The sequence below is a fragment of the Rissa tridactyla genome, chromosome 5, assembly GCF_028500815.1.
Source record: "Rissa tridactyla isolate bRisTri1 chromosome 5, bRisTri1.patW.cur.20221130, whole genome shotgun sequence".
Lineage (NCBI taxonomy): Eukaryota > Metazoa > Chordata > Aves > Charadriiformes > Laridae > Rissa > Rissa tridactyla.
In genome coordinates this window covers 16997862-17023444 of record NC_071470.1, presented here as the reverse complement: position 1 = coordinate 17023444, position 25583 = coordinate 16997862, and the positions used below count along the sequence as shown (strand labels likewise).

Here is a 25583-nt window from a genome sequence, read left to right as displayed (position 1 = left end):
TTGCATTCAGTTTTAGCTTCAATATAACCTGAAATTGTTACTGAAAGCATTACAAGTAAAGAAAAAGGGGGCAGGGGGAAAACATGCTAAGGGAAGAAGTAGTACGATATATTACTCAGGTTATTTTGTTATGCATAAGAAAAAAGGAACAAAAAACATCCCTGAAAATGAGGATACGAAAGTGTGCTCCGTTTCTAGAAGTTTCACTATCAGCAGTCTTGATTCTCTTTAAAAATTAAGGCCTGAGGAATTTTCTTTCTTTTATTTTTTATTTTTTTTAAATTCTGAATGGAAGCCACAGCTGTATGTAAACCTCTAAAATTCAAACACAGAGCTCAAAACAGACCTTGCGTGATGCAGCTAGGAACACTGAAATAAAGAACACAAAACTGCAAACAGGACGGTACACCGATAATTACATCTCAGCTAGCCACAACTTGCTTTGAGCCTCCTTCACACTACTCATGCAGCAAAACTCATTTTTAATGCCATTTACAGATCATAGTCACCTGTGAGAGTGTAATGTAACAAATTAAGCATTGTAGTATCACAGAGGGACAGAGGCTCAGAGGAAACAACAGCAAAGAGCTTCCTGTCATTTGTAATTCTTTGTTCCACACCTTATGAAAACAATTGAGAATAAAGAGAATGTTTTGTATTTTTTAAAAGCTCAAATACAATAAAAAGTCAAAAGTCTTGATACTTTAAAGGTAAAAGGTCCTTAATCTAACCAGATACCAGCCTGGGTTACAGCATAGATTTTCTTCTTTCCCATATAAACTATGGAACTAAAGTAACATTTGCAACTGTTCTTTCTCAAAATAAAACTGCCCTGAAGTACATCGCACAACCACCTAATCTTCTCACTACCTCCATAAAGAAAACTTAAGATGCAAAGAGATTGCATTACACATTAAGACTGTGCAAACACTAAATTTCACACATGGATGCAAGCTTAAGGAATTCACAAGCAAACTCAAGAATCAATTATTTTTTATTTACTGCTTGGTAGTACAAAAGTCTTATATAAACTATTTTGTTAAAATACATCTGATACGCAAATTTAAGAAAGGCTGACTAATATGGCAATATCCATACCCCTACAAATTAGCAGGGTGTAGTGTTAAATGCAATGAAATAGGCACAGTTTCTAAATCCTCTTATTGAAGTAGCAGTTCACAAGTTACATTCTTGCACATATCAGGTATTATAATACCTTATGTATGTATTTTATACAGGTAAACAATGTTTTACATATCCAAGACATTTTAATTTATTTTATTCTACATTTTCCCAATGGAATCAAAATAGAAACTACTTTTAAATTAAGTAAAAAAATACATATTTCTGTTTAAACTTTCTTCCACCCTTTTAGCAAATTTACTTGCAGTACTAACCCATCATGTATCAAAACACAGTATTATCAAAAGAAAACCCTTTTTTTTGGTTTGGTTTTTTTTTTTTTTAAGCTTTTGGGACAGTCTGTAACTGTGTATCTCCTTTCTGAAAATTATTTGGAACTGCTAGGTTTTGCCTAATACTCCCTTTTCCCACTAACATTTATTACTCATAGCTCTCAATCTCTTGCAAATTGAAAGCTAACTACTATAACCAATTCTTCCAGAAACATTAGCTTTTCATTCAAATAATCAAGTGAAGCTTGAAGAAGAAAAACAATTCAAGACTATTAAATATATGCCTGTAATGTGAGCTTGGTGTTTATGTTATACTTAATTATTGAAGCAATTCCATAAGCCAGGTATAAATTAATAGAAGCAGGGATGCTAAACACAAAAGTTCCAGTCCTAGCAAAACAGTTATTTTGGGTCCTCAAGAATGAACAGTTATGTCTAAAATATCAATTTTAAAAGCAACAGTAAACCATTTATTCTTTTCAGAGCTTTGGTGGGTGGTGGGTTTGGTGGTTTTTTTTGGCAAATATGGCATCAGTGAAAAGTACATATTGATAGGTCCAGTCAGTATCTCATGGACCCAAGTAGAAGGAAGACCATCAGCAGCACATACTTTCAGCAAGAGTGAAATTAACTTAATGTTTCCTGACAAGATGTGGGAGTATCTAATACATAAGCAAGAAGATTAATTTTTATCTTTGTACACACTGATTGTTAACATTGCATAAACTGATGAAGAAACTTGATTCTCAGATATGAAGGAGAAACACAGTTTAGAGCACTTCAATTAAAAGTATTGAAAGTATTAATTAAAAACAAATCAATTCCAAAACCAACATTGATTTTCATTGAGTTCATTCTCAGAATATAGTGCAATGTCTACTAAAATGCATTACATTAGAGCTTATATTCTTAGGCACTAAGAACAAATGTTATTTTTCAGTTTCTATTACACAGCAAAATTTGCTGAAGTGTTGCAAAGATTTCCCTCCCAAAAACAAGTAACAGGACAAAGCAGAGATCATGATAAGTAGACACAAAGAATTAACATCACAAAACCATCACTGGTATTTTTAGCAGTTAAGTCACTCTTAAAACATGAAGGGAGTGACACTGGCTTAAGATTTGGTGCTAATGAAAACAGCTACCCTCAGTCCAATAAAGCCACTCTGAAGTACTTTAGTATATACTCCATGGATTTTTAATGCCAAATATTCCATATCCTTATCTAATGGTAGAAATATGTTGCCTTAGCTTAATAAGGAACCTGTGGGTAAAAATAAAAGAGAAAGGCAAAACTTTTAGGCATTCTTCAAATATGAGCGAGTAGTAACAAGGAAGCAGGAGAACGAGTGTCCTTGAGGAAAGGAACCTTCCCAAGAGCTCACCCAATTGCATAGAAAAAGATGCTCTTCAGCCTCTGTTAAGTAGTAAGGAGAAAGACAATTTAATTTAACGTCTGCATATAGCTGAACCGCTCTGTCCTGTGAAATGCTCTTCACAGAGTCCGAGGGCTTACGTACTACTAAAGGCACACATGCAGCTTTTGGCTGACATAATTATTTCCTTGTTTGCTTGGCCACTAGCAGTTAGATTAAAAGAATATTTTAATCTTCCAAAGGCTGGCTTTTATCTTCAGCAAACACTTGTCAATTCTGAAGGGGAAGAACAGAGGAGAAAAATCCAGATGGACCAGAGGGGTGAACACAGTTTACCCACAGAGTAATCACATTACTCATAATATTGTGCTCATTAAAAATGCTTGATTAAGTACAAAAAAAATTAAGATTATTTGATAAGGCTTTTAACTTTTCCTGTGCAAAACCTGATATGTAATTTTTCTTTCCAAGATGAAGCCCAACATTTGGTACGAGGTCCACACAGCTCAACAGCACTTAAGTGTCTAAATCTTACTGACTTTACTGGAGAAAGCCTGTTAAATGTTTAACCTTGCATGGACGCCATCACAGAACTTGTAAAATGCTACAGTGCCATAAATATATTTCCTTAAATAGTATGCGTCTCCTGGGAGTTTTCAGTTTTCTCCAAAGTGCTAGCAGACAAGTTTCTTCTAAAAGCTCCACCTGCAAGAGAAGAAAACAATTGAAAAATAACCTAAATAGCAAAATTAGTGTTAGGATGAATACGCCAATTGAAAAGTTAGCAGATGCTTTGAAATGGAACAAAAATGCCACAACTGCATGAAATGGTTGCCATGCATTTCAAGTTTAGCACGTGAAATCCGAAACAGGAGGAACTAAAAATTCAGCTGGTAGCCATGAAAAGGATGGACAAACACATGGACAAACTGACAAATCACATCACAGCACAAAGCACACAAACTTTGAGAAGGATCCTAGGAATGGAAAGTGTCACGTAGCTTCAGCGCACCAGTACCTTACGTTTTTGTTTACCTGATAGCTTACAATGGATGTGCAAGAGCTCAACTCAAAATTTTGACTTTGACTATCAGCTGTATATCTACTACTTTTTTATGTGCCACTAAGCATATTTTAAATAAAACTCAACTGATGAAATGGAGGCTGCTGAGAACATGGACCTTGGAGACATGGAGAAGACATGCTACAACTTCAAATGATGCAGCCAGCAAGACACTAGGATAAGCTGAAACACTGTTGAGGTTGCTTCAAGGAAATACTAAGAGCATGTCAGTTTATGGGGAAAAAAATCCCTGAACTCTAGAGTAGCAGTGAACACAAGCAACCAGCAATATTATGTCATTCGGGGACTGCCCAACTCAGGAATTCCATCTCATACAGGAACTCTCAGTAACACAGGTTGAAGTCAGGCCACACAGCACAAATCTACTGCCTCCAAATGCCGGAACAAACCTTTTCTGACAGCAGCTAAACACACATTCGTGTCTACCCTCTTCCTCTGCATCTGAAGATCTGAGCCAAGTTCTCCAAAACTATATGCTATTTGTCATAAATTTATTGGCTGGAGACACACAAGTCTTAAGTGCTGCTTATCTGTTCAGTTTCAGTAAATTAAACAGTAATAATTTATTAGATGTCTGAAATAAGTAATTGAAGTTAAGGTCTAATTACTACCTGTTCATATGTGAACAGCTTTTCATCACATTGGACAAAACCTGATCTAGAGCCACACTAGGGAACAGTATCACAGTCTTTCAAGCAAGATCTGTTTATTTTTTGTAGTGCACATCAAACAGGCCTGGCTAGTTTCCCAGATGATTTACAAAACAGTTCTGTTGGACTGAAGAGACCTTTACAAGAGATTCCACGGAGCCATTTCTCTGCTATTAGAACATTTGTTTACAGAAAGGGCAATACTTTCATCCCAAGGGAAGTTTTACAATAAAAAGCTGCCATAGATGGACATTTAAATTTTTTATAGCTATACTATCATATCCCTCTAGAGAACAGCTTATTTTTAGATTAAAGTAGTAATGGTTTAAATTTAGAGAACAACTTTTAGGTAATTACAGGGAACAGCTTTCTTATTTAGGAGAGGAAAAACAAATTAGAAAGAAAACGGGACTACAAAACATTTTTAGATTGATTTCAAAAGATGCCTTTTTTCTTTTTTTTTTTTTTAATCAAAGTGCACTGGAATTAACTTCATTTTTATATACGCCTTTTTCTTTCTAATGTTTAAAGAAGAAATAACTAGTCTGCCTTTAAGTCAAAAATCGTATTACGAACAGTCTGATCATGCTACCATTAGAGATACAGAAAAGAAAAAATAGTCACAGGAGTAACAAAACAGTTAGCTGGGCATGAAAATGCCAATACAGCCAGTGAAGAAGAGGTTATCTCCTACGGCCTTTAGCTGATATTGATTTTTAAAAAGGGAAGAAAGGAAAAAGAAGCAACAGCAAAAAACCCTGACCACAAAAAGATAATTCTGAATCAGAAAATAAGACTAAAGTTTGTCTTTCACTGACATCTGTAGATCCTTCACAGATTACAGAGCAGCAGTGAGACAGCGGCCAATAGAAAGCTGTGATTTGCCAAAATTTGCCACAGAACAAAAAGCAAAACAAAAACCCCACCTATCCTTACAGCCTGTTACCTACCTCCAAGGCAGGGCGAGCTGTACTTACACTGGCTTTGACAAGCATTTTCCTGTCTGGTCTTCCAAATGTCCAGCAATAAAGACACAACATCTTATTCCAACTTCTTAATTTTTGAAACCTGAACTCCACCTCCTTGCAAATTAGCCTACTACTTACCACCTTACCCACTGAGCAAAACAATTTACTTCATTACCCTCCACACCTTTTTAAACATTTGGAAGCACAGCACATCTCCAAGTCTTTATTCCTCTATGGCAATGGTTCCAAAAAATTGGTATAATTTCATGATGAGGCAGAGTCCAGACAAACACATCTGCTTGGTTCAACAGTTATACCTGTGCTGCCAGTCAAGGTAGGGGGGGAAGTATCCCATTGCATACCAGCTGTCTACTTTGTCTTCCTTTCTAAATTGATACAATTACAGAATGTTTTCTTAACGAATAAGCAGTGGGATATAAAGAAGAGGCCACATCTTGTTCTTTGGCCTTTCAGAATTTAACCTCAAGACACTTGAGTGGGTTCGGGTGCTGTTACATTTTTAAACATACCCGATTTCCACTTGTGTATTTCCCTCTTATGTTTGAAGTTACTGAGTGTTTGAAACTGGACCAAGCTGACACAACATGACTTTATCCTCTCTCTCAGCATACATAGAGTTCAGCTCTGTGCACTTTGTTCGCTTTCATCAAATCCAGTGCCTTTATTTTGTCACCCCAGAATCCTTTCTTTCCCCAAGGGTCAAGCTCTGTATTTTGAATCCCATTTGTGTAATATCACCTTTCCCCTTCAGATTATCAATCAGTGTGTCCTCAGTTAGAAGCAAACCATATTATCTTAACGGGGTATTTCCCCCCCTGCCCCCCCGCCATTCTTAACTGTTAAAAAAAAAAAATAGTCAGGGGTGCATTCCAAAACTATGCCAGACACATTTATTGACACGCTCAAGTGAACTGCTTGAGGTACCCCATTAAGTTTAATGACTCACAAGAAAATCCCTGGTTTAGTAACCTACCATAGATCCCTGCGACATGAGCCTTTTCGTGTGTCTCCACTCTTTTTAGCCAAAGCTCCACTCATCTATCAGAGAAGTACTTAGTAAGCAGTCACCTTATACAGGCACACGGCACAGGGCAGCAAGCATAAGGAAGCAGCACTGTAGTTATTCCAGAGACGCAGCTGTCAGCAGCGTTTGTCTCTTGTGGGTAACAAGCACATTACCACTAAATCTGAACTGTCTGAACCATTATTGCCAAAAAGTAATATGCAGATATTTTATTTCTTGGACCAGTGATGCCACCTCTGCTCAGTAGTTTTTATTTCAACACCTACTCTAATTACAAAGTCTAAATGAACAATTAAATAAGAATTGGGTGGATAATTTAACCTTTACCAATTTATCATTAACTCAGTGATCAAATGTAATTTTTGCAGACTTCTGTAGAAACTTTTGAAATTGAAAGAGGAGTTTTCACACAGAACTGATACATTTTTTGACTTCACTTCTCTTTACTGATGACCTTCACTTATTTCACAACATACCACTTCCAATATTAGTTCCCAGTGTTTGATACCTGCAGTTTATTCTGAGCTTCTCCTCTCTTGTGCCTCCGGTTTCCCAAGCGTGGCGGGTGTTTCGCTGTCTTCCTGTTTCGTAGGTGTGACCGGCATATCACCATTGACACTCTCCACACCAGTAACAGACATCAGGCTCTTCCGTTCCTTGGAATTCGATTTGTGCTCCACTTTCGTGACTCTAAATCTGAGGTAAGCAAAAGAAAGATTCAGTTATATTTTTCTAGAGATTAGTTAGATCCTTCTCAGTACCCAGTGCAGGGACAGGGACACGTTTTCAGGTCCCAAGACCTAGACAGACACCCAACAGGGACCCAGCTTCACTTTGGAGCAATCTTCCTTCCTATTACCTACATGTACTTTTAATACTACTGCCGAATCACACTTTCTTAGGGAATTGTGATTTAAAGTAGAATTCACAGATTGCATACTACTTCATAGAACAATAATTTTCTAAGACAACTACAACATAAGCTAGGAATTAGAAAATAACAAAACAGAATGGTTTCTATAGCTAACACTTACTTGAGAAAAATCAAATTCAGAAACAGAGGAATTTATTAGTGTGCACTCCTTGTTTCTTTTTAGCCAGTATCAATAGCGCAATAGCTTTGGATTTATATCTGTGGTAAATCCCCATCTATTTACACAGATCTAAAATAAAAATAAATCACATTTACTTCTACCAGAAATAACTTCAGACAAATAGTAACAGGCTTACAAAAAACAATCACTGATGCTTTAAACAGAGTAGATTCAACAGAAATCTGATGCAACATGTAGCATCCCTAAGAAAAGTATACAATGACGGAAGTCTTACCTTCCCACAGAAAGGACTGTAACTTCTCCAAGACGACTTCTTCTGTGCTCTTTAGATTTGTGCGCTGGCTTTATAAGATGCCATCGTTTGTGGCTACAACGAGTACAAACATCCTTTTCTATTACTCCTCCAACAGTATGGAAGTGATGGCCTTTGCAGCTGTGTTTAAATGGAACAGCACCCGGTGACAAAGGAGACCCTGGACTCACTGGACTCCCAGGAGAGGTAGGTGATAAAGGGCTGTAGGAAAAAGTGTAAAGGAAATTTGGTGTTTACTATAAAATCCTGTTTCTTAAAAAGGAAAAAAGGACAAAATATAACCTTCAGTTATGTCTAGTAAATAGCTAGTTTTTTCAGGGACCATTTATTTGTGAGGATGTTTGATTTAAGGTTCCCTCCAATATCATATTTTTGCAGTTAAAAATCACTTCCAAAAATTAATTCAGCTGCAGCCACGTGGTTAAGGTAACTAACACAAAGGGAAAGGAAATGAGGAGGAAAAAAAAAAAAGAGGCTAAAATAGAAGAGAACAGATCACATGGACTTATACTGATGAAGACATCTAATTAGCTGATTAAATTCACACTTGGAAAACTACAGAAAGTATTTCAGAATTGTTACAGTATCTTTAAGAACTCACAGAAGAGCACAGTCGCACAATACTGCAGAGGCAAAACTAAAACTTCTGCCATGAAAAGGAATCAACAGATCATTCAGCTTAAGCTTCAGAAAATCGTTTTTTTAAAAGAAAGAAAGAAAAAGCAGTACAACCTCCAAAAGGCATTTATTGAGAATATCTAATCAAATCAATCTAATTATATTCTAAAACAGAAAAGCAGATAGCATAGATAGAAAGCAGAGTATGTACATTTTTGGACTTCAGCATCAGTTTTGACACTGTCTTGCAATGCATTCTCCTAAAGCAAGCTAGAGCTCAGTGCATTAAAGGCCAAATTACTGTAGTGTAAGATAGCACAACTTGTTAAGAAAAAAAAAAAAAGAACAAGACATACCAGAAAGTTGTGTATCAGCAGCCTACTATGAAACTGGAAAGACATACTAAATGTGGCTACTTTGGTCCTGATGATACTAAGTGTTTTAAATAGTTCCTTGGGTAATGGAAAAGAATGGCTAAAGTACCCATTAATTTGGGTCTAATTTCTGTCATCCATAGTGACTTGTAGATGACAAGATGAGTAGTTCGGACGATCAGAACAGAGCATGTGTGTTAAAGGCACATTCACACATACATAAATCTTATTAAAAATACTGGATCTACTGCAGTAAGAAAAAACACAAATTTCAGTGCTTTAGTAGAAAAAATTTACAAACACAGATTAAAAAGCAACTAGCCAGATAATCATTCTTAAGAAACAGAAGGTGAAGATCAGAAGCTCAACATGAATCATTATGATGTTGGTGCTTAAAACGGACAAATTTCACAGTGGAGATAACAGGAATATAACCTGTGAACCTGAAGTTACATTACTCAGCATTAATCACGCCTCAACTGAACATTTCATCCAGCTTTAAAAATTTTATTTTAAGAAAAATACTAAGAGACTGAAGAGACTCCAGAGGAGAACAGAAAGAACAAATTACAGAAATAAAATGTGCCATTAAGAGACTGGCGTTACTTGGATGCTTATTTTTAAAAAAAAAAATATTGACAGAAGACATTCAGTGGTCTTCAAATAAATAAGAAAATGCTATAAGGGAAATAAAATCTGTTCGACATCCGACGCAAAGATAGGAACTGATGGCTTTAAGTGGCAGAAGTGCAGATCTTACTTAGCCATTACTATTCCTATAGTTAAGAAGAGTTTCAGAGCCCATTGAACGTACTGTGAAATACAGTGGATTTGCACTTGAGTAATTAAAGCTTTAGCAGTATCTGTCAGAAATTATCTAAGAGCAAACAATCATTTTTTCCTTCCCCTACTCTTTGTATTTTAATTCATCACTGAAACAATAGTCTAAGACTCCCAAAATAACAGCAAGCATACCTATACCTACACAAAAAGACTGAGTTAAAATTCAAACAAATATTTCTGCTGCACCATAAAGTTTAAAAATAATTCCTATACTTAATAAGAAAAAACCTGAACTTACAAGAGGAGTTCAATAACCAAGTCTCACACTGTTAAACCACGAGGTAAGTGGTTGCATACTCAACTATTTGTTTTGCTAAAACTATACACTCCCACTTCTTTTATTAGCGACACAGTACTACTTGAACCTTCGTCTTCTCTGCCTTGAATATGAACACGGGACTACATATGAAGAGTATTTAGAGTACTAAAGATACAGTTTAAAGGTACTTATGCACAGATACAAGTACTTTCACACAAATAATGCGTCTGCAGCTGAAGGGCTGAACTATTTTACATAATTCTCTGAATAGGCATGCAGTAAAAAAAAAGAGGTAAGTCAGCCAACGTATATTATTACCACAACTATAAAGAAAAAAGTAAGCCAGAAGGAGACACAGAAAGAGATGTCTCTTAAGTTAGCATCCATACACAAATGAAATGAGTGCTGCATATATTCTTTCAAGTCAGAGTAGCTTTGGACTAAGGCAACTTGTAAGTAACTTCACCCTAAAGCAAACAAGTATTTGCAGCCTCTGGAAATCTTCAGCCCTAAAAGCAATAAATCAGTGTTACACACCTGGAACACATATCCAGAAGAGCCAGTTGCTAACCCAGAGCATATATTAAAATTTAGTGACTCAGAGACACCACAAGGAATCAACGTATCATCTTCTTAGCTGATAATTCAGGAAATAAAACCCTTTGAAAGGGTACAGTTTTAGTTGCCTCAGGAAACATACATTAAAAAGATGAGTAATTACCTTTCAGGTTCAAAGACACTGCTATCTGCTACCATGGCCTTTAACACATCAGCATTTGCTGCAATGAGAATAAATAGAATTCTTCAAAATTGCACAGCTCTAACTTTAGAAAAAACAAACAGCAAAATTAAAGGTCCTCAAAGAAATTTCTTCTAAAAGAAAGATGACTGCATTACGTATATCTCCAAAAGGGCATGAGAGCAAATTATGCAAAGAAGTGTTAATATAATTCTATGAAATTTTCTTGAGCTACTAAAATTACAATTCATATTGCAGTCAAAGCTCTGCCCCAATACAAGCCATATAACATAGCCATATGCACAACACTCCCAAGCAAGATCTCTAAAAACTTTGAAACATGCATTTGACCACAGGAATATCACCACCTCGCATGTATAAAGCAATGCAAAAAAACAAAAAAAACACACCCACAAAAAACATGGGGACCTAATCCCAACCTCGAGCAAACATACACAAGCTCAAAGCCCTAACAGTTAAGGGCGGGGAAAAACAAAAACACAACCACACAAACCCGACCCAAGAACAGGTTTTCCAAAGGATTAGTCTTCATTCAGAAGCAACTCAAAGCAAGTTCAATGCTTAGGAGAACTTCTATTTATACAAATGTAATATTAAAAGGCTACAGGTTCTTGTACTATAAAAACACGCAGTCTCCTAAATGTTTCTTCAACTGGGCAAATATGTTCTGAACTAACCAGCCTTTCCATAGGCTACTTCAGTGTAATCTTATTTTTTCAGTCATATCTTCTTTATCCTTTACTTTGCACACACAACGCATGAAGATACCATGTTCAAAATTCAGCATTAGCACTAGTCTACCCTATTGTCTCAATTATGCACAAGCCTTTCATCAGACCACAGCTGCAGGAATCATTTCAAGACAACAAGTTTAATCTGGTCAAACCATAAACATTTCACATGCTTTAAACATTGCCATTAAGAAAGCAACTTTTAGTTTTTACTCCACTAACAAAACAAAAACATGAACCAAAAAAAAAAAACAAACACCCAAATAGTTAAAATATCAAGAAATGCATGAACCAAACTTACCATACAAATGAATTTTCAGGTAAGCAAAAAACTTCCCTATTTTTTTTGAAGTTATTGCCTTCTGATGGCAATCTCAAAGAGTTAAGCATGTACAAAATGGTTATTAAATGAAAACACATGAACATACCATACTTCAGAATATCTGAAAAAACATATTTGTTATAGAACACCATCACAAAGGCTCATAACTTCAATATTGCAATACTATACCTTCATTTTTCATAATGTAGTTAACAATTTGTCCCACAGTGTCGCTATTTTCATGTATAGTTTCATTCATTTCTGTGCAAGGAGATAAAACTGTTGTCAATATCTTGGCCTTATAAATCAAGAATTTATTTATTTTAAAACAAAGTAAAAACAAAAGAAAACCCCAAGCCAAAGCAAAAAAAACAACAAACCACACACACCAGAAAAAGTTACATAAAGACAAGGTCTATTGTCACTTTAGAGAGAAAGCTTATATAAGACTTTTTAATCCTTATGCAGAAAAAAATATAAACACAAGTTTATGGAATCTACATATCGGCTCTAACATATTTATCCAAGAGCTGAATAAACTCAATATTTTCACAAGCATACATCAAAATTCCTTCTCTAGTTCATACGGAGACAAACAAGAGAGCAGCATTTCTAATCCTAACTACAGGGAGGAAACAAACAAAAATCATTAAACTGTCTCAAGTCACTATTCTAAAATAGGTATTATCATCTTCTAGTATAAGAGGGATTCAATTTAAGCCTTTCACTACAGCTACAAGGACATAATATTTGATTTTTTTTAATTAAAAAAATCTCCTATGACTACAGGAGCAAGGGATTTAAGAAAAGAAACCTCATGACCATACTTAAACACTTTTGGAATCGATTGCACCCATTAACAATACTGGAAGCCTCCCCAGAATAACCTCAGAAGGCAGAGAAAGATCAGGAAGAGAAGCAGAACAACTAAAAGGCACAGCTCTGCCCTTCCCTAATAATTGTTATGACTATCTTTACCAAAAAAAAATAAAATCAATACACAGGATTGAGGCAAGTTTGATAGGCAAGACCCTAAATTTGTCTCTTAGTAGTAATTTAGGGGCTTACCCATCTCTGTACCCACTCTTCATCCTCATACCTGCAACCTCACAATGCAACTTCGACACAGCTGCTAACCCAAACTAAGACCTAAGAGTTGTCCCCCTTTCATTTCCGCTCGCCTTGCTGTCACAACTCAGGTGAACTAACAGATCAGACAGTCCCACTCATGCATACATGCCCCAGGTGGGAATTGCTTAAGAGCATGCTGACACATCATTTATTACTGCCCCACATGGCTCTACCCTTACTGCAGAGCCACTGTAATTTGCACTTGTTATGAACCTACTGATGGTAATTAATTGGGAGAAAGGAAGAGGCCCAAATATTTACAAGTGACTTGGCCCTTGTATTTACTTAGCCAAATGATATACTGGGTTACTACAGCTCTTCCCAAGTGATAACACACTTTCTTGGTTTGTTTGGGGTTTTTTTTTTCCCCCAAGTAAGAGAAGACAGGAATAAGGAACCATAAAGACAAGAGCACAAACAAACAAATGTTTGAACAAAACCAAAGATACCTTTAAGAAAAAGTTATAAGCACACACATTACATAAACCAGAACAGAGACAGTCAGTCCAAAGGCTCATTTTTATGAGAGGGGAGATGAGAATGATAGCACAACAGGAACAAATTAAGATTGCTAAACATAAAACTAAGATTTTAGGCTTTAAAAGGCAGTTTTTTGTCACTCCTCAGATAGAGCTATGTATAATAATACTTTGTTACTAACAGCATGTGGAATGCAGAAAAGTAATCTGGTGACTCCAATTGCAGTGTATAGTTGCAAACAAATACACTGGGTACTTTGATCCCTCTGTAAGCTCTTAATTGATGTTAGAGGACTTGCGTGGGAAATTGGAACACTCCTAGTTTTGACTGGCAAAGATCAAAACCCAACAGACATATGATGGTAATAAAAATATTTTTCTTAATACTGCTTTGATGTCAAATATAGACAGAGAAATTACAGAAGTCTCACAATAAATTACTCCATAGTAGTTGCAATGTACAGAAATAAGAAGTTGCTTACTATACTTGTTGATTACCTATTTTTTCATCAACTTTTTCTTCTTCTTCTACTTCTTCAGCCTCTGTTGTACAACGATATCCCTTTTTCTTAAGGACATGACAGATGAGGATCCCCAAGAGACCCATGATGAAGAAGACAGGAACCAATGCAAAGGCAATATACTCTAGGTGTTCAGCCTTGCCATCATTGCCATCAGTTTTAGTTGTCAAAGTAGTTGTCTGTAAGCCATAGCTTGATAAAACCTGGAGAAGCTCTCCATTACCTACGTAAACAAATAAACATAGTTATTACTATACACTGCAAATCCCCTGAAAGCATTTAGAAAATTACAAGCATGACCAAATCCCCCTAGCATCAGTGTCATGTACCTTCTGTGACGACCTGAATGGGCAACACATACTCTACTGGCTGAGAACTCACACCCATAACAGTAGATATACCCTCTTCATGAAATGATTACAAAACATCTAACATACAAAAAACCCATATGATATTTCTATTTCTTCAATACAACAGTGAAGAACAAATGATATTGTAGCCTGATCAGCTCGTAATCTCAACGAGAGGGCTCACATATTTCACTGAAGAACGAGAGCACCATTGCTCCTTGTTCCCATCAGTGAGGAAAATGCCATACAATTCCTCTGGTCCTAAATTCATGCAGAGAATGAACAGGGAAGTACAGGATTTTTATTATTGACTCTTGCAAAGAAAAAGTATCAGGTTTGAGAGAAACAGCCTTGATTTTTCTTAGCAGTGGGATTTCACAGCACAAAAGAATTAATATTTTCCCTCTACTTATCAGCATCAGGTGGTTTACAAATCTTAAACAAGTGAAGAATAATCCCATTTTGTATTTAAACTTGAAACAGGATGGGAAGGAGGCTTTTTTTGTTTGCAAAGAATTTAAGTTGCAGCATAGGCACACACTAACTTAATACCCACAATTAAGCATTTTTGCTTCAATTAAACTCTGAATTTAACAGATCTATATTCCACCTTACAGACTGTCCTTCTGAACTACGAATGAACTTCTGAAGTTCATTAGTCCAAAAGCTGCTAAAAGTGGCTCTGATTAGATCAGGTTGCTCAGGTAAACTCCATCTGAAGAATGGACATTCCACAACATTTCTGGGCAACCTCTTCCAATATCTGCCCACTTTTATCGCCAATATACACAGTTAAAATAAAATCTCAGTAAAAGTATACCAGTTCAACTGTTCCGCTAAATCCAAAATTGCATGTTTGCATACACAGAATTCCTTCTGAGCCTCTAGAGTTTGTACACACTCCCCACCCCATATAATAAAGATTTAATTATTAGTCTTCCAACATGCAAGAATATTCCTGCATTTCTACCCTCTATTCTTCTCCACTTCAGCTGAACAAAATTTTTTGGAGTATGAAAGAATGACAACAAAAAAGACTAATAAAAAAATCTAACATGATTTCAAAATATTTTCCACCTACTTGTATTAAAACGGACAAGACAACTCACAATCTTTCCATTAATCAAACTGGTTGAAGGAATGAAGACTCATCAGAAAGCCATTTATGTGACAGTGACACTTTCACAATGGAAATGTCTGGAGCAATCAAATCCCTCCCTTCAAAAAAAAATAATTAATGTAAGCCTCCAAAAAATTGCCAAAAGACTTATTTCACAAACATTCTACTGCACTGGCTGTGCAACTGAGTTGTATTTGAAAAATACTAGTAAGGTAACAGATAACTAAGAAAAGATTTCTAAAACTGCAGTTAGACATTTACCTTAGTTTTCTTTATATGAAACACTAAACCTTTTCTTCTTAAAGTATTTCTGAATTTTTCAGGACAGTCCTGAGCTGTCAGTTCAGTAGTAACTAATGCACAAGTGAAAAAATAATGGCACTTCTTTGAAATCGCAATTGATAAAATTCCCATTAGCAAAAAGAAGCATTAAACATTTCTCTAAACTGATTTTCTAGACAATATTAGAAACACGGAAAAATAGAAAGAAATGCAAACAAACTACTGAATAGATCACAAGGCTAAATGCTAAAATAAAATCTCAGGATGTTTGCTTTGCACAAAGCCGGATGTTGTAGATTGCTCCCAAAACCAAAAGAGAAAGCTATGCACTTTTAAGAAAGGCCAGCAATCCTACTGATAATTGTATATAGATGTTACTACATAAGTAACCTTTAGAAGCTTTAACTTATGCCTGAGTAGGACAACTGAACAATATATACAATTTAACACTTTAAGACTGTAATTGCTTTACACTACAAGGAAACAAAAGACAGGAAAGATTAACCAACACAATCATGTAACTGAGAAGGTTCATCTTACATACAGTTTATTTGCTTTCTAAGAATTTATAATTCATGTTTAAATATACCATGGTTCTTTTTTTTTTTTTTTCTTCCAAATCATCAGGTAGCAAGAGGTACAAAGCCCCCTACTTAATCACACAAAACAGCTTCATTTACTTCCCAGGCAGGAGAAAAGCCATCAAACCAGAGGAGTGTTATTTTGATAACTATAACACCTCCAGATCTAAGAAATCCAACTTAAATAGCATACATCACAAGCTCAGAAAGGTCTAATAAATAAACATCCTTCATGTTCAAGTATACGACAAAAATAGGCAGATGTTTTGGCTTTTGCTGCACATTATCCATTTTAAGAATGAATGGGAAAGACCTATGACGCTATTTCGAAGATATCAACAGCCACTTACTAGTCGAGCTACTGAGTGGAAGAAGGAGGATCAAAAAAAGAAACTCCAAATCAACTTTTCAGGTTTTCTACATCTCTTTGTGGCAAGAGTGACACACATTGCCCCAACAAGGAACATCTCTTGACATTTCTCTATAACCATGGTAGGTAATTCCCACTTCAAACCTAGACAGCGAGTGGACATTATCGCATGGCTGATGGCCCGTGCTTCAGACTTGCCAAGTTGCAGTTCATTACAGTTTCTCCAAATGCAAAGCGGCTTTAAGAGGTCCCTTCCCCTTCAGTCCTCTGCTGCCCCACTGGCTGTGCTCCTGACAGACCATAGCCCTAAGAACAGTTTTAAACTGGATTATCCAGATGACCAAGGTTTAAGAAAAACGCCTCAAAAAGTTTTCATCTTTTAAGCACTCATTTTACTGAATCAGTATAACCAGCATTTTGGGAAACTGATCTATCAAAACACTGAGTAAGCTGAAGTGAGGGAACAAGCAACCATGAACAAGGAGCAATACATCTAGAACAAGCTTCCCTCAAGTTACTGTAATAACATGGAGCCATACTCTCAGAGTATGCTCCAAAAATATGGGCAGGAGAATTAATTACATGTAAAAAAAGTATAATGTCCTACATTTTTATTTTTTTTTTAAATCATCAACTTGAAATACTGTTGATTTGACACAGCCCCTGAAAACATACATACAATTTAAAATACAAAAGTGATTCACAAAGCTGCATACAATCAACAAAAGAGAACAATTGCACAAAGGATACAGGAAAATGCATCCCAAGTACTACTAAATGTTGACAGCAAACATGAAAAAAAAAAATCTATGTAAATGAGCCAATGGGAAGTTCACAAGCAATTCCAGTGACATCGCATTTTCAAGGACAGATCATTGCTGAGCAGTCACTAAATACCATCTCCACCCTCCAAAAAAAGCAAACCAAACTCAGGTTGATATTTCCAGCCTGTAAATGCTTGCATAGTAAGAACCATGTTTTGGGTTTCTTTGTTTTCTGTTTCTTTTTCTACCTACATAATCTGTTCTGTGATTTAGTTTAGTACTTCTGCTCATAGACTGCCACCTGAAACGCCAATGAGAAAACCTCATCAGCTACAATCTAATCTGCAGTCAAAAGGTCATGACAATCTAGACAAATTCTCAAAGGATAGATGCAACCTACACAAGGTAAAATAAAACTTAAAAAATGCCAGAACTGTGCCCCTCTTGGCACCTTTTTTCCCCCCTCACAAAAGGATGTTGAAAAACTCATGATTTATCAGCTGAACACTCTGTAGCACAGATTAGTCAACTAGTTGGATTGAGATTTAGAGAGCTTTTGAACTAGTCAGGAAAACATACTTGAATATTTTTTCCCATTTAAATATTCATTAACAAACAGATACTCCAACATACCAGCCTATATAGATAAGCTTACGTGACTTTTTCTTCAGTTGTCCTTAGGTATCTAAAAATCCATTTCTCCCATTAAAATTCAACAAGATGCAAACAACTTTGCAAGGTATTTTGCTTCTTACTAGTAAAAAATTAAATCAATAATATTTCTATATAAATAGATAACTTTTAATATAAATAGATAAAAAAATCCATAAACTGCTTGATGCCGTTCATTTTATGTTCAGAGATGTAAAAATTCACCAAAAGCAAACCAAAAATATCCCAGAAGAAATCACCCGGATCGAATACTTGCTGCCATGTAACCACACAAGTAGAGCAAAGCACTCGGCTTTCATTATCAAACACCCTACACATAGCAAGAAGCCTGCCCTCAAAAACCACAGCAGTTGACATAATGCAAAAAAAAAAAGCTCACCTAGCTAATGAGCAATATATTTCATGTCCCCAAATCATAGCTACATCATTCATTGTATGTTCCCTATTCCTCTTCCCCAGAGGCATATTATGCTGATTAACAGACTGTTGATAGTCTCTACCTCATTCTCGTGATGCAGGATGTTGCTTCACAATGTTTTTTTATAACAAGTTCGGGCCATAGCAATATTCTTTGACTCAAGTCAATTCATACAGAAATTCATTTCCTTCAGTGTTTTGCTGTCCTGGCATATTTATATACCTGTCATCATATACCTACATATCAAAATTACTTGAACATGTGATCTAAAAAGATTTATGAAGCAATATTCAGCACACTTAAAGTGATGCATAAGCTGCGGATCACAGATTGCATTCGTGCTACTAATACAGATCCTGTGTACTCGTTTGCTTAAAAAGGAATATGTTAGGTATTGAACTTCAATATTGTCTGCCCTTACTTAATCCTTACCTAAGAAGTAAAATATAAGGACAGTCAACCTCAGACAAGTCTTTTACACTGTTTCTGATCATTACTACCCTGACACAAAGATAATGTTCTTCCATCTCAGCAATGGCTCAAGAAAATTTTACAGCACCTTTAGGAAACAGAATACAGGAAGAAAAAAGTTAGCACGTTAATGAAAAAATATTTCATCCTTCATTAAATTGCAATTTTTACATGGCCTAGACATATCTATTAACATTCTAGTTAAACACTTTGTGCCCTCTGTATTAGTAAAATAACATTTGACCACAAAAATATTCCAAGACTACAGTATCTTGAAGGCTGGGATAAGAATGAAGCCGGAGCAGACCATGTAAGCAAAGGTAGTGCTTTGTAACGAACTTCCTTTCCTCTGGCGGTTTCATAAACTCAGAAAAGTGAGATGAGAGCACCTTAGAGAGGTCATCGCACTTCATCCCACTGTCAAAAAGCAGGATTAACTGTACCTAGACAACTGTCTGCCAAGCAGGGCTAGAGATCCTGCAAACTTGCCCTCCACACCTATTTTCTTTCTCACTGCAAATAGAGAGTCAGAACAATTCCTCCTTTAGTATCTACTATCACAATATCAGACTCTGCTTTGCACTGAGTTACAGAATTACTCTTTCCTTAGTTTTAGCTGCATGTACTTGAAAAGTTTTCATGCTTGGCACGATCGCTAGGACCTCCCCGATATGAGCCCCAGTTATCTCAAAGCTTTGCTTTTAGCATTGGTCTAAATAGACAATTCTCAAACTTTTCATAAAGCACAGGAGAAATCTCTAGAAATATTTAATATCGCTTAAAGAACAACTCAGATTCTTGAAAAATAAACCCTTTTTGTAACAAAGATCAAACCCGTTTGTTATATAAGCAATATAAAACTCATCATTAAAGTAATGCATTACATTAATTTTTCTAAATCTCCTATACTAAACTTGAGCATAGTTTACATCTAGCTGTTTACTTCAAGCACATTCCAGTTGTTTTTTGTATTGTTTAATTCACAGAAAGTAGCCCATAAACAATGATGTTATCTTCTCTCTGCTCTACTGATAAAGAATCCTATTTGGTTACTCTGGATTTAGCCTATTACGCCCACACCATTTATTTCTTATGGCATGCCTTTTAAAGAACTTTGCTCACATCTTATGAATTTGATTGTTCCAGCAATCTACCTGCTAAAAATAAGTACATACAAATTCACTATCTTCTTCTCCATAACGTTTAATGAGTTACATGATCGTCTTTCCTGCTTTCAGGAACAAAAATGAAGATATCGTAAGGCCAAACTATTGTTGGCCTTAATGGTAATTCATATTTATAAATACGATCAATATACAACCTATTTAAGTACAAGAGAAATGAAATATTCAGATATGGTTTATGATCTGCTCAAACATCTCAGCTAAGCATAGATGGAACAACATCAGCTTATATATTTCTCCTCCTCCTCACCATTAATGTGCCAGTTCACCCATCTGTGGAAAAAGGGCAACCACGGTTCAAAATAATTTAGGCAGAATATGGTTTGCTTGAGTGTTTTTTTGGTTCAGGGTTTGTTGTTTGGGTTTTTTTCCTTTTTCTTTCTTTCATACCCGTATCACTTCTAATTCAACACACTGTGTGGATCTACAATCTGTTTAAAGGGCATCATCAAAGGACTGCTTAAATTGGCAACGGCACCAGGAGGAATGGTCAGGCAGCAGCAACCTCCATTCACCTGATGATCATACCTAGTGCTTCATCCCCCCGGCTCCAGGGGAAGGAGATTCTGAACTGCATTAAACTATAATGACACTTCCTACCTCCAGGATGAACATCTAAGGTGGATGGATGCACGCTTTGATTTAAAGCATTCATTTTAAGTATCGTTTAAAGTCAAACTTTTTTGATTTCAAATTACACACTTCTAAATTCAGGCATAAAAATAGAAAAAACCCTTGTTTATTAGCTCAATTTCCTAAATACACGCTAAATACCTCACTCAAGAATTTAACAAAACTAACTTATTTTTAGAAAAACTTACTAAGGTAACGGAGTTTTAGTGAAATTAATTAAATGCAAAAAATGGCTACCTTACGTCCCTTGGCATTTCTGAAGTGGTGGATATTTCCTTAAAAGAAAGAAGCTCTAAATCAGCTATTTACTTTCATTCAATACATTCAACTTACTTAGGTATAAAATAAAGCATTCTACTAGAGCTGCAGTAGAGCTTTCTTTTATCAAAGTCTAATTTCATTTTCTAGATTCTTAATTCAAATGCTTAGCAGTGAATTTGTTTAGAACTCTGATGGTAATTATGTACTGATTTAATACAAGTTTTATTTATTTTAATGATAGTAAATTTAGCCAGAACAGTTTGCTGCAACTTCAAATTAAATATACTTTTTAAGAGTTATCTGATTTAAATAGTACTTATCTCTTCTGGACACTGCAGTCAAATTGCCTTTGCGTAACTAAGCAGATGAAATAACAAGCAATTTCAATCACAAGTCAAAATATATCACTGCCAAAAAACAGACACACAGAAGGTATTTCAGAAATGTTTGGGCTTCTCTGCCTTACTAGTAAGGTGGTAGCTACAGAAGAGACCAGGCAAACTAGAAAAGGCAGCAAAGAACAGGTTAAAAGAAAAGTTTATTTTCCAGAGGAAAAAAATCTTAAATGAAGAAAACCTATTGCCTACCATTTGCTTGTCTATTGTTCAAGGAAATTGTACTTTAGGGAATATGCATAAACTGAATAACAGAGGAAAAACACCTATCATCAAAGAGGAACATTCAACAAGTTTGTGAATTCCGCTTAACTTCTAGCGTAATCAGAACATAGGACCAGAAGTGAAGCAAGCAGGAAGTCTGATGAGAGAAAGGAAGCCACATGATGAAAGATCATACCGACAACTAGTAACAGTAGTGCCAATTCCCTTAGAGGGTAAGCAATGTTGTTTAAGGTTTCCCGTTAAGAACAAACCTCAACACTTTTATTAGATTTGTCAAAAGCAGCATCTCAGAAAAGCAAGCAGAAGGATCAACCACGTTTCTTTTGAGATGGTTCCAACTGCACCTACTTTAAGAACACTCAGGGATGACCTACCTGAACATAGTAGCTAACGGCACCCTTGCTACCCAACATTGTGTTCAAAACCATAAAACCACCAGTCTTTCATAGTACCTCAAGCTGGAGCCTGCTAAGAGTCCTTAAACTAGAGATCAAGTATTTGGTTCACTGAAGTCACCACAAAAATTGTGACCGTGGGCAAATTTTGCAGTAGGTCTGCAAAGACAGCTTTCTACTCTGACCCCTGAGAGATAAGTCTGAGCCCCGATGAGTTCTTTCCCAATCCACATTTATTTCTGAATTATGTTCCCTATCAACACTTTCAGTATGTTGTCTGCAGTAAGTTTTAGTCGGGCTTCCCTGAAAGTCTGGGGATGGGGATTCAGAGAGGGGATGCATCCTACCTAAGGACAGATCCTATTAACAACAAACTATAGCTAAAAGCATTACCATATAATGCACGTAACCCTCAACAATACTAAAACATTGCAATCTCTACTCTCCCAGATAGAGCTTTTTAGGAACCAAAAAGGAAGACCAAACCTAGTAAATCATCTTGTCCCATCACCCAGTCAGTCCAAACATGAAAAAGGGAAAAACAGCAATATGAAGGGCAGTAACAGAGACTCAAGTCCATTCCTTGTGTGCGGTTGATAATGCTGTGGAAACATATACGGAGACAAAAAGCTCATGTTTCACTGTTTGGCAGTGTCAAAATTGCAGTGCTTACGGCATAATTGCTTTGGTCGCTACTTGTGCTGCACATAACTCCTACTGCAAAAATACACAGAACTGACGCTTTGCATTTCTGTTGGAAAACTTTTTCTCAAATTTCAGTTTTCAAGTAAAATATGCACTGCATGCAGCTACCATGCACATTTAATAAGCACACTTCACCAGTCTGGCTGTTTAAAGAAAAAAAAAAATCCGTCCTGGACACCCCAGATACTTAAGAGTACTCCATACCACGGAATTTACACGTGCAAGCAGCGTCTAGCAAGCAACATTAAAACAATGCTACCAAACACATCATAGCAATGCATTTATGCAAACTAACATCCACACTAGTTTAGATGAGTCAAAAATCAATTTTAATCAAAAGCAGTGTATCTCCCGTGTGAAGATACAGCAGATAAACCAACAGAAAGCATTTAGCAAACTCGGAGGAAGGAGAAAATTCTTTCATAGCCTTCCCATTTCCAGCTAGACTTGCTAACTTTTAGGTAAGTACAATTCTATTCATCTAGATACACCAGACTAAATTACTGCTATCGTTATTAAATCCTCCCAATGCACATGGCATACTAACAGCCCTGCACTGCCTTCAAGCTCAATAAAGCAATCCCGAGTATAAACATTTGTAAAAAGTTAGTATAAAACTATGTATACACATCCCTTGGTTTACTAAAACATCTGTTACACTGTCTTCAAGATGCCAACTGTATAATAATCTCCACATGCAGAAACATGCAGTAAGATGCCAAAGCAACAACCATCAAAGAGCAAATTCATTTTTTTGTCTATTAAAAAAATGTTTTAAACTAAGAAACCGGGGGGGAAGAGGGGAGGAGTCCTCCTCTTAACTCTGCATACAAAACCTGAAACAAATAAGAACTAGGGCCTTGGAGAGCATCAACTACCACTCAACACAAATTTTTGAAATTCAAGACGCTTAAACTCTTTCATTGAAATTGATTAGCTGGGGGAAAAAAAAAGTCTGATAATGCTCGTATCTTTAGCACCATTCTACTGTACCCAGTTGTGCCTAGTGGTACTTATTTCCTTTTGCTCACCTGAAGGGAAGGATGGATTGGCTGATAAGCCCTCCATTCCTCTTGCTTTTGGAAAACAAATAGCAGGCGGTAAATAATCTCAATCCTTTCTCACCAAGCTGGCCTGCACCAAGTAATAACATACAAAAGATGTACAAAAGTACAGAAAGACTAGAAACATTTTGTGCCTAATTTTATGCTAATAAGTATGGTCATGCCAACTGTTTCTGCTAAGCGTAGGTTTATCTAAACAAGCCGGTACACTCTTATCAGGTATATACCAGCCAGAAGTAATACCGCTGATCAAGCTGAAACTCACACCAGGTAAGAACGAGCATCAGCCTGAACACAAGGGTTTGAGAAGTGCAGACAGCACACGAAAAAGCACTTCATACAACACAGGCAACAAAATCAGTTTTACTTTGAGATTATTAGTACCATAACATTTGGGGTTAGAGATAAACAAAGAAAATGTCATTTAAAACTAACTTCCTCTGGCACTTGTACACGTGCGAGCGTTCTTCAGAGATCTCAAGGGTTACAGTCAAGTGAGTTCCCAAAAACCAAGTTAAGTCTCACAACAGACAGTGAAGCAGAAGCAATTCCTTGATGCGTTTCTACCCCGGGAGCCACCCGATCGCAGCCTGAAGCAAAATCTGCTACGGAGGAGCTGCCAGACCCGAGTCTGTACGCTTCATTAGGGGTCTTTTTCTTTCTTTTTCCCACTCCCATACCTGATTACGTTAACAGTCCGGGGCGGGGGGCTGTCGCGACATTCAGAACCGTTTTATCGCTGGAAGCCATGGGGGGCGGGGGGGGAAAACACGGGCGGCACCGTCCCCCCCTGCCCGCCGGAGCGGGACGGGCCGCTCCCGCCCCCTCAGCGCTGCCGGAGCCGCCCTCCCGCCTGACGGGCTGCCGAACCTTCTCCCGCTGCCACCGTGAAGCCCCGACCCCCCTCCTCCTCGCCCCCGCTGGCTCCCCCCGCAGTAGGGCAGGGACAGGGCGGAGGAGGGTCGTGCCCCTCTCCTGCTTCTCTCCTTCGGGCCGCGGCGCAGGGGCTCAAACGCCGGGTACCCCCGAGCCACCCCCGCGGAGCTCCCGGGGGAGAAGCAGCGAGGCACCCGAACTGGGGGGAGAGGCCGGCGGGGCCCGGCAGCTCGCACCCCTCGCCGAGGTCACAGCCGACGGCGGGAGCCCAGGGGCTTCCCGGCTTGAAGCTTCCCCTCCGGCGGAGTTCCCGCCCGCAGGGAAGGTACCGAGGCCGCAGCGACCCACCGAGAGCGGAGCGGTTGCCCAGCCCGGCAGCCGTGGGGCCCAGCGAGGGAGCAGTCGGCGGGATCCCGCCCGTCGCCGGCGGAGCCATACCCGCCGCCTCCGCCTCGGCAGCCGCGCTGCCGCCCGGCCCGGCCCAGCCCACCGGCGGCGGGGCGCGCCCTGCCCGCAAGGCGCCTGCGCGGAGCAGCTGGCGCGGGGCGGTGCCAGGGCCGGGCGTCCCGCCCTCCCTGAGGCGGGGGGCGGTGACCCATGTCGGGAACCGCCGTGTGGGGAAACCGGGCGCGTGCCGCGGCGGGGAAGCCTGGGGAGCAGTTTGATGTCGCAGCTCCTGGACCTGGTGTCCTGAGGCCGGCCCGCCCCCGGCCACTCGGCCCGGGCAGCCGGGGGGCAAGATGGAGACGGGGCGGGCTGAGCTGACTCCGCGCCCCGCTGCCGAGCGGCCGCAGGGCCTTGTGGAAGCTGCCGCCACCGCTGCAGCGTTCGTGGAAACATAGAGTGGGTTCGGAGGGGCTGGAAAGATCGTCT

At 38.0% G+C, this 25583-nt stretch overlaps 1 protein-coding gene across 5 annotated transcripts in view; it reads right to left on the bottom strand.

Annotated features, from left to right (window-relative positions):
* Window positions 1–976: 976 nt before the first annotated feature.
* RELL1 (RELT like 1) overlaps window positions 977–25583 on the bottom strand; it is a 76034-nt gene continuing 51427 nt past the window's right edge. For 3 of the 5 annotated variants that reach the window (XM_054204361.1, XM_054204363.1, XM_054204364.1), the window contains 6 exons: window positions 13922–14167; window positions 12003–12074; window positions 10722–10779; window positions 7868–8107; window positions 7047–7234; window positions 977–3496 (listed from right to left, as the gene is read on the bottom strand). In XM_054204361.1, coding sequence (XP_054060336.1) covers window positions 7054–7234; window positions 7868–8107; window positions 10722–10779; window positions 12003–12074; window positions 13922–14167 — 797 coding nt within the window. In that variant the 3' untranslated portion in view covers window positions 977–3496; window positions 7047–7053. Of the gene's footprint in view, window positions 3497–7046; window positions 7235–7867; window positions 8108–10721; window positions 10780–12002; window positions 12075–13921; window positions 14168–23801; window positions 24443–25058; window positions 25211–25583 lie in introns of those variants that run through there. The other 2 variants (XM_054204365.1, XM_054204366.1) reach the window with 2 other exon arrangements.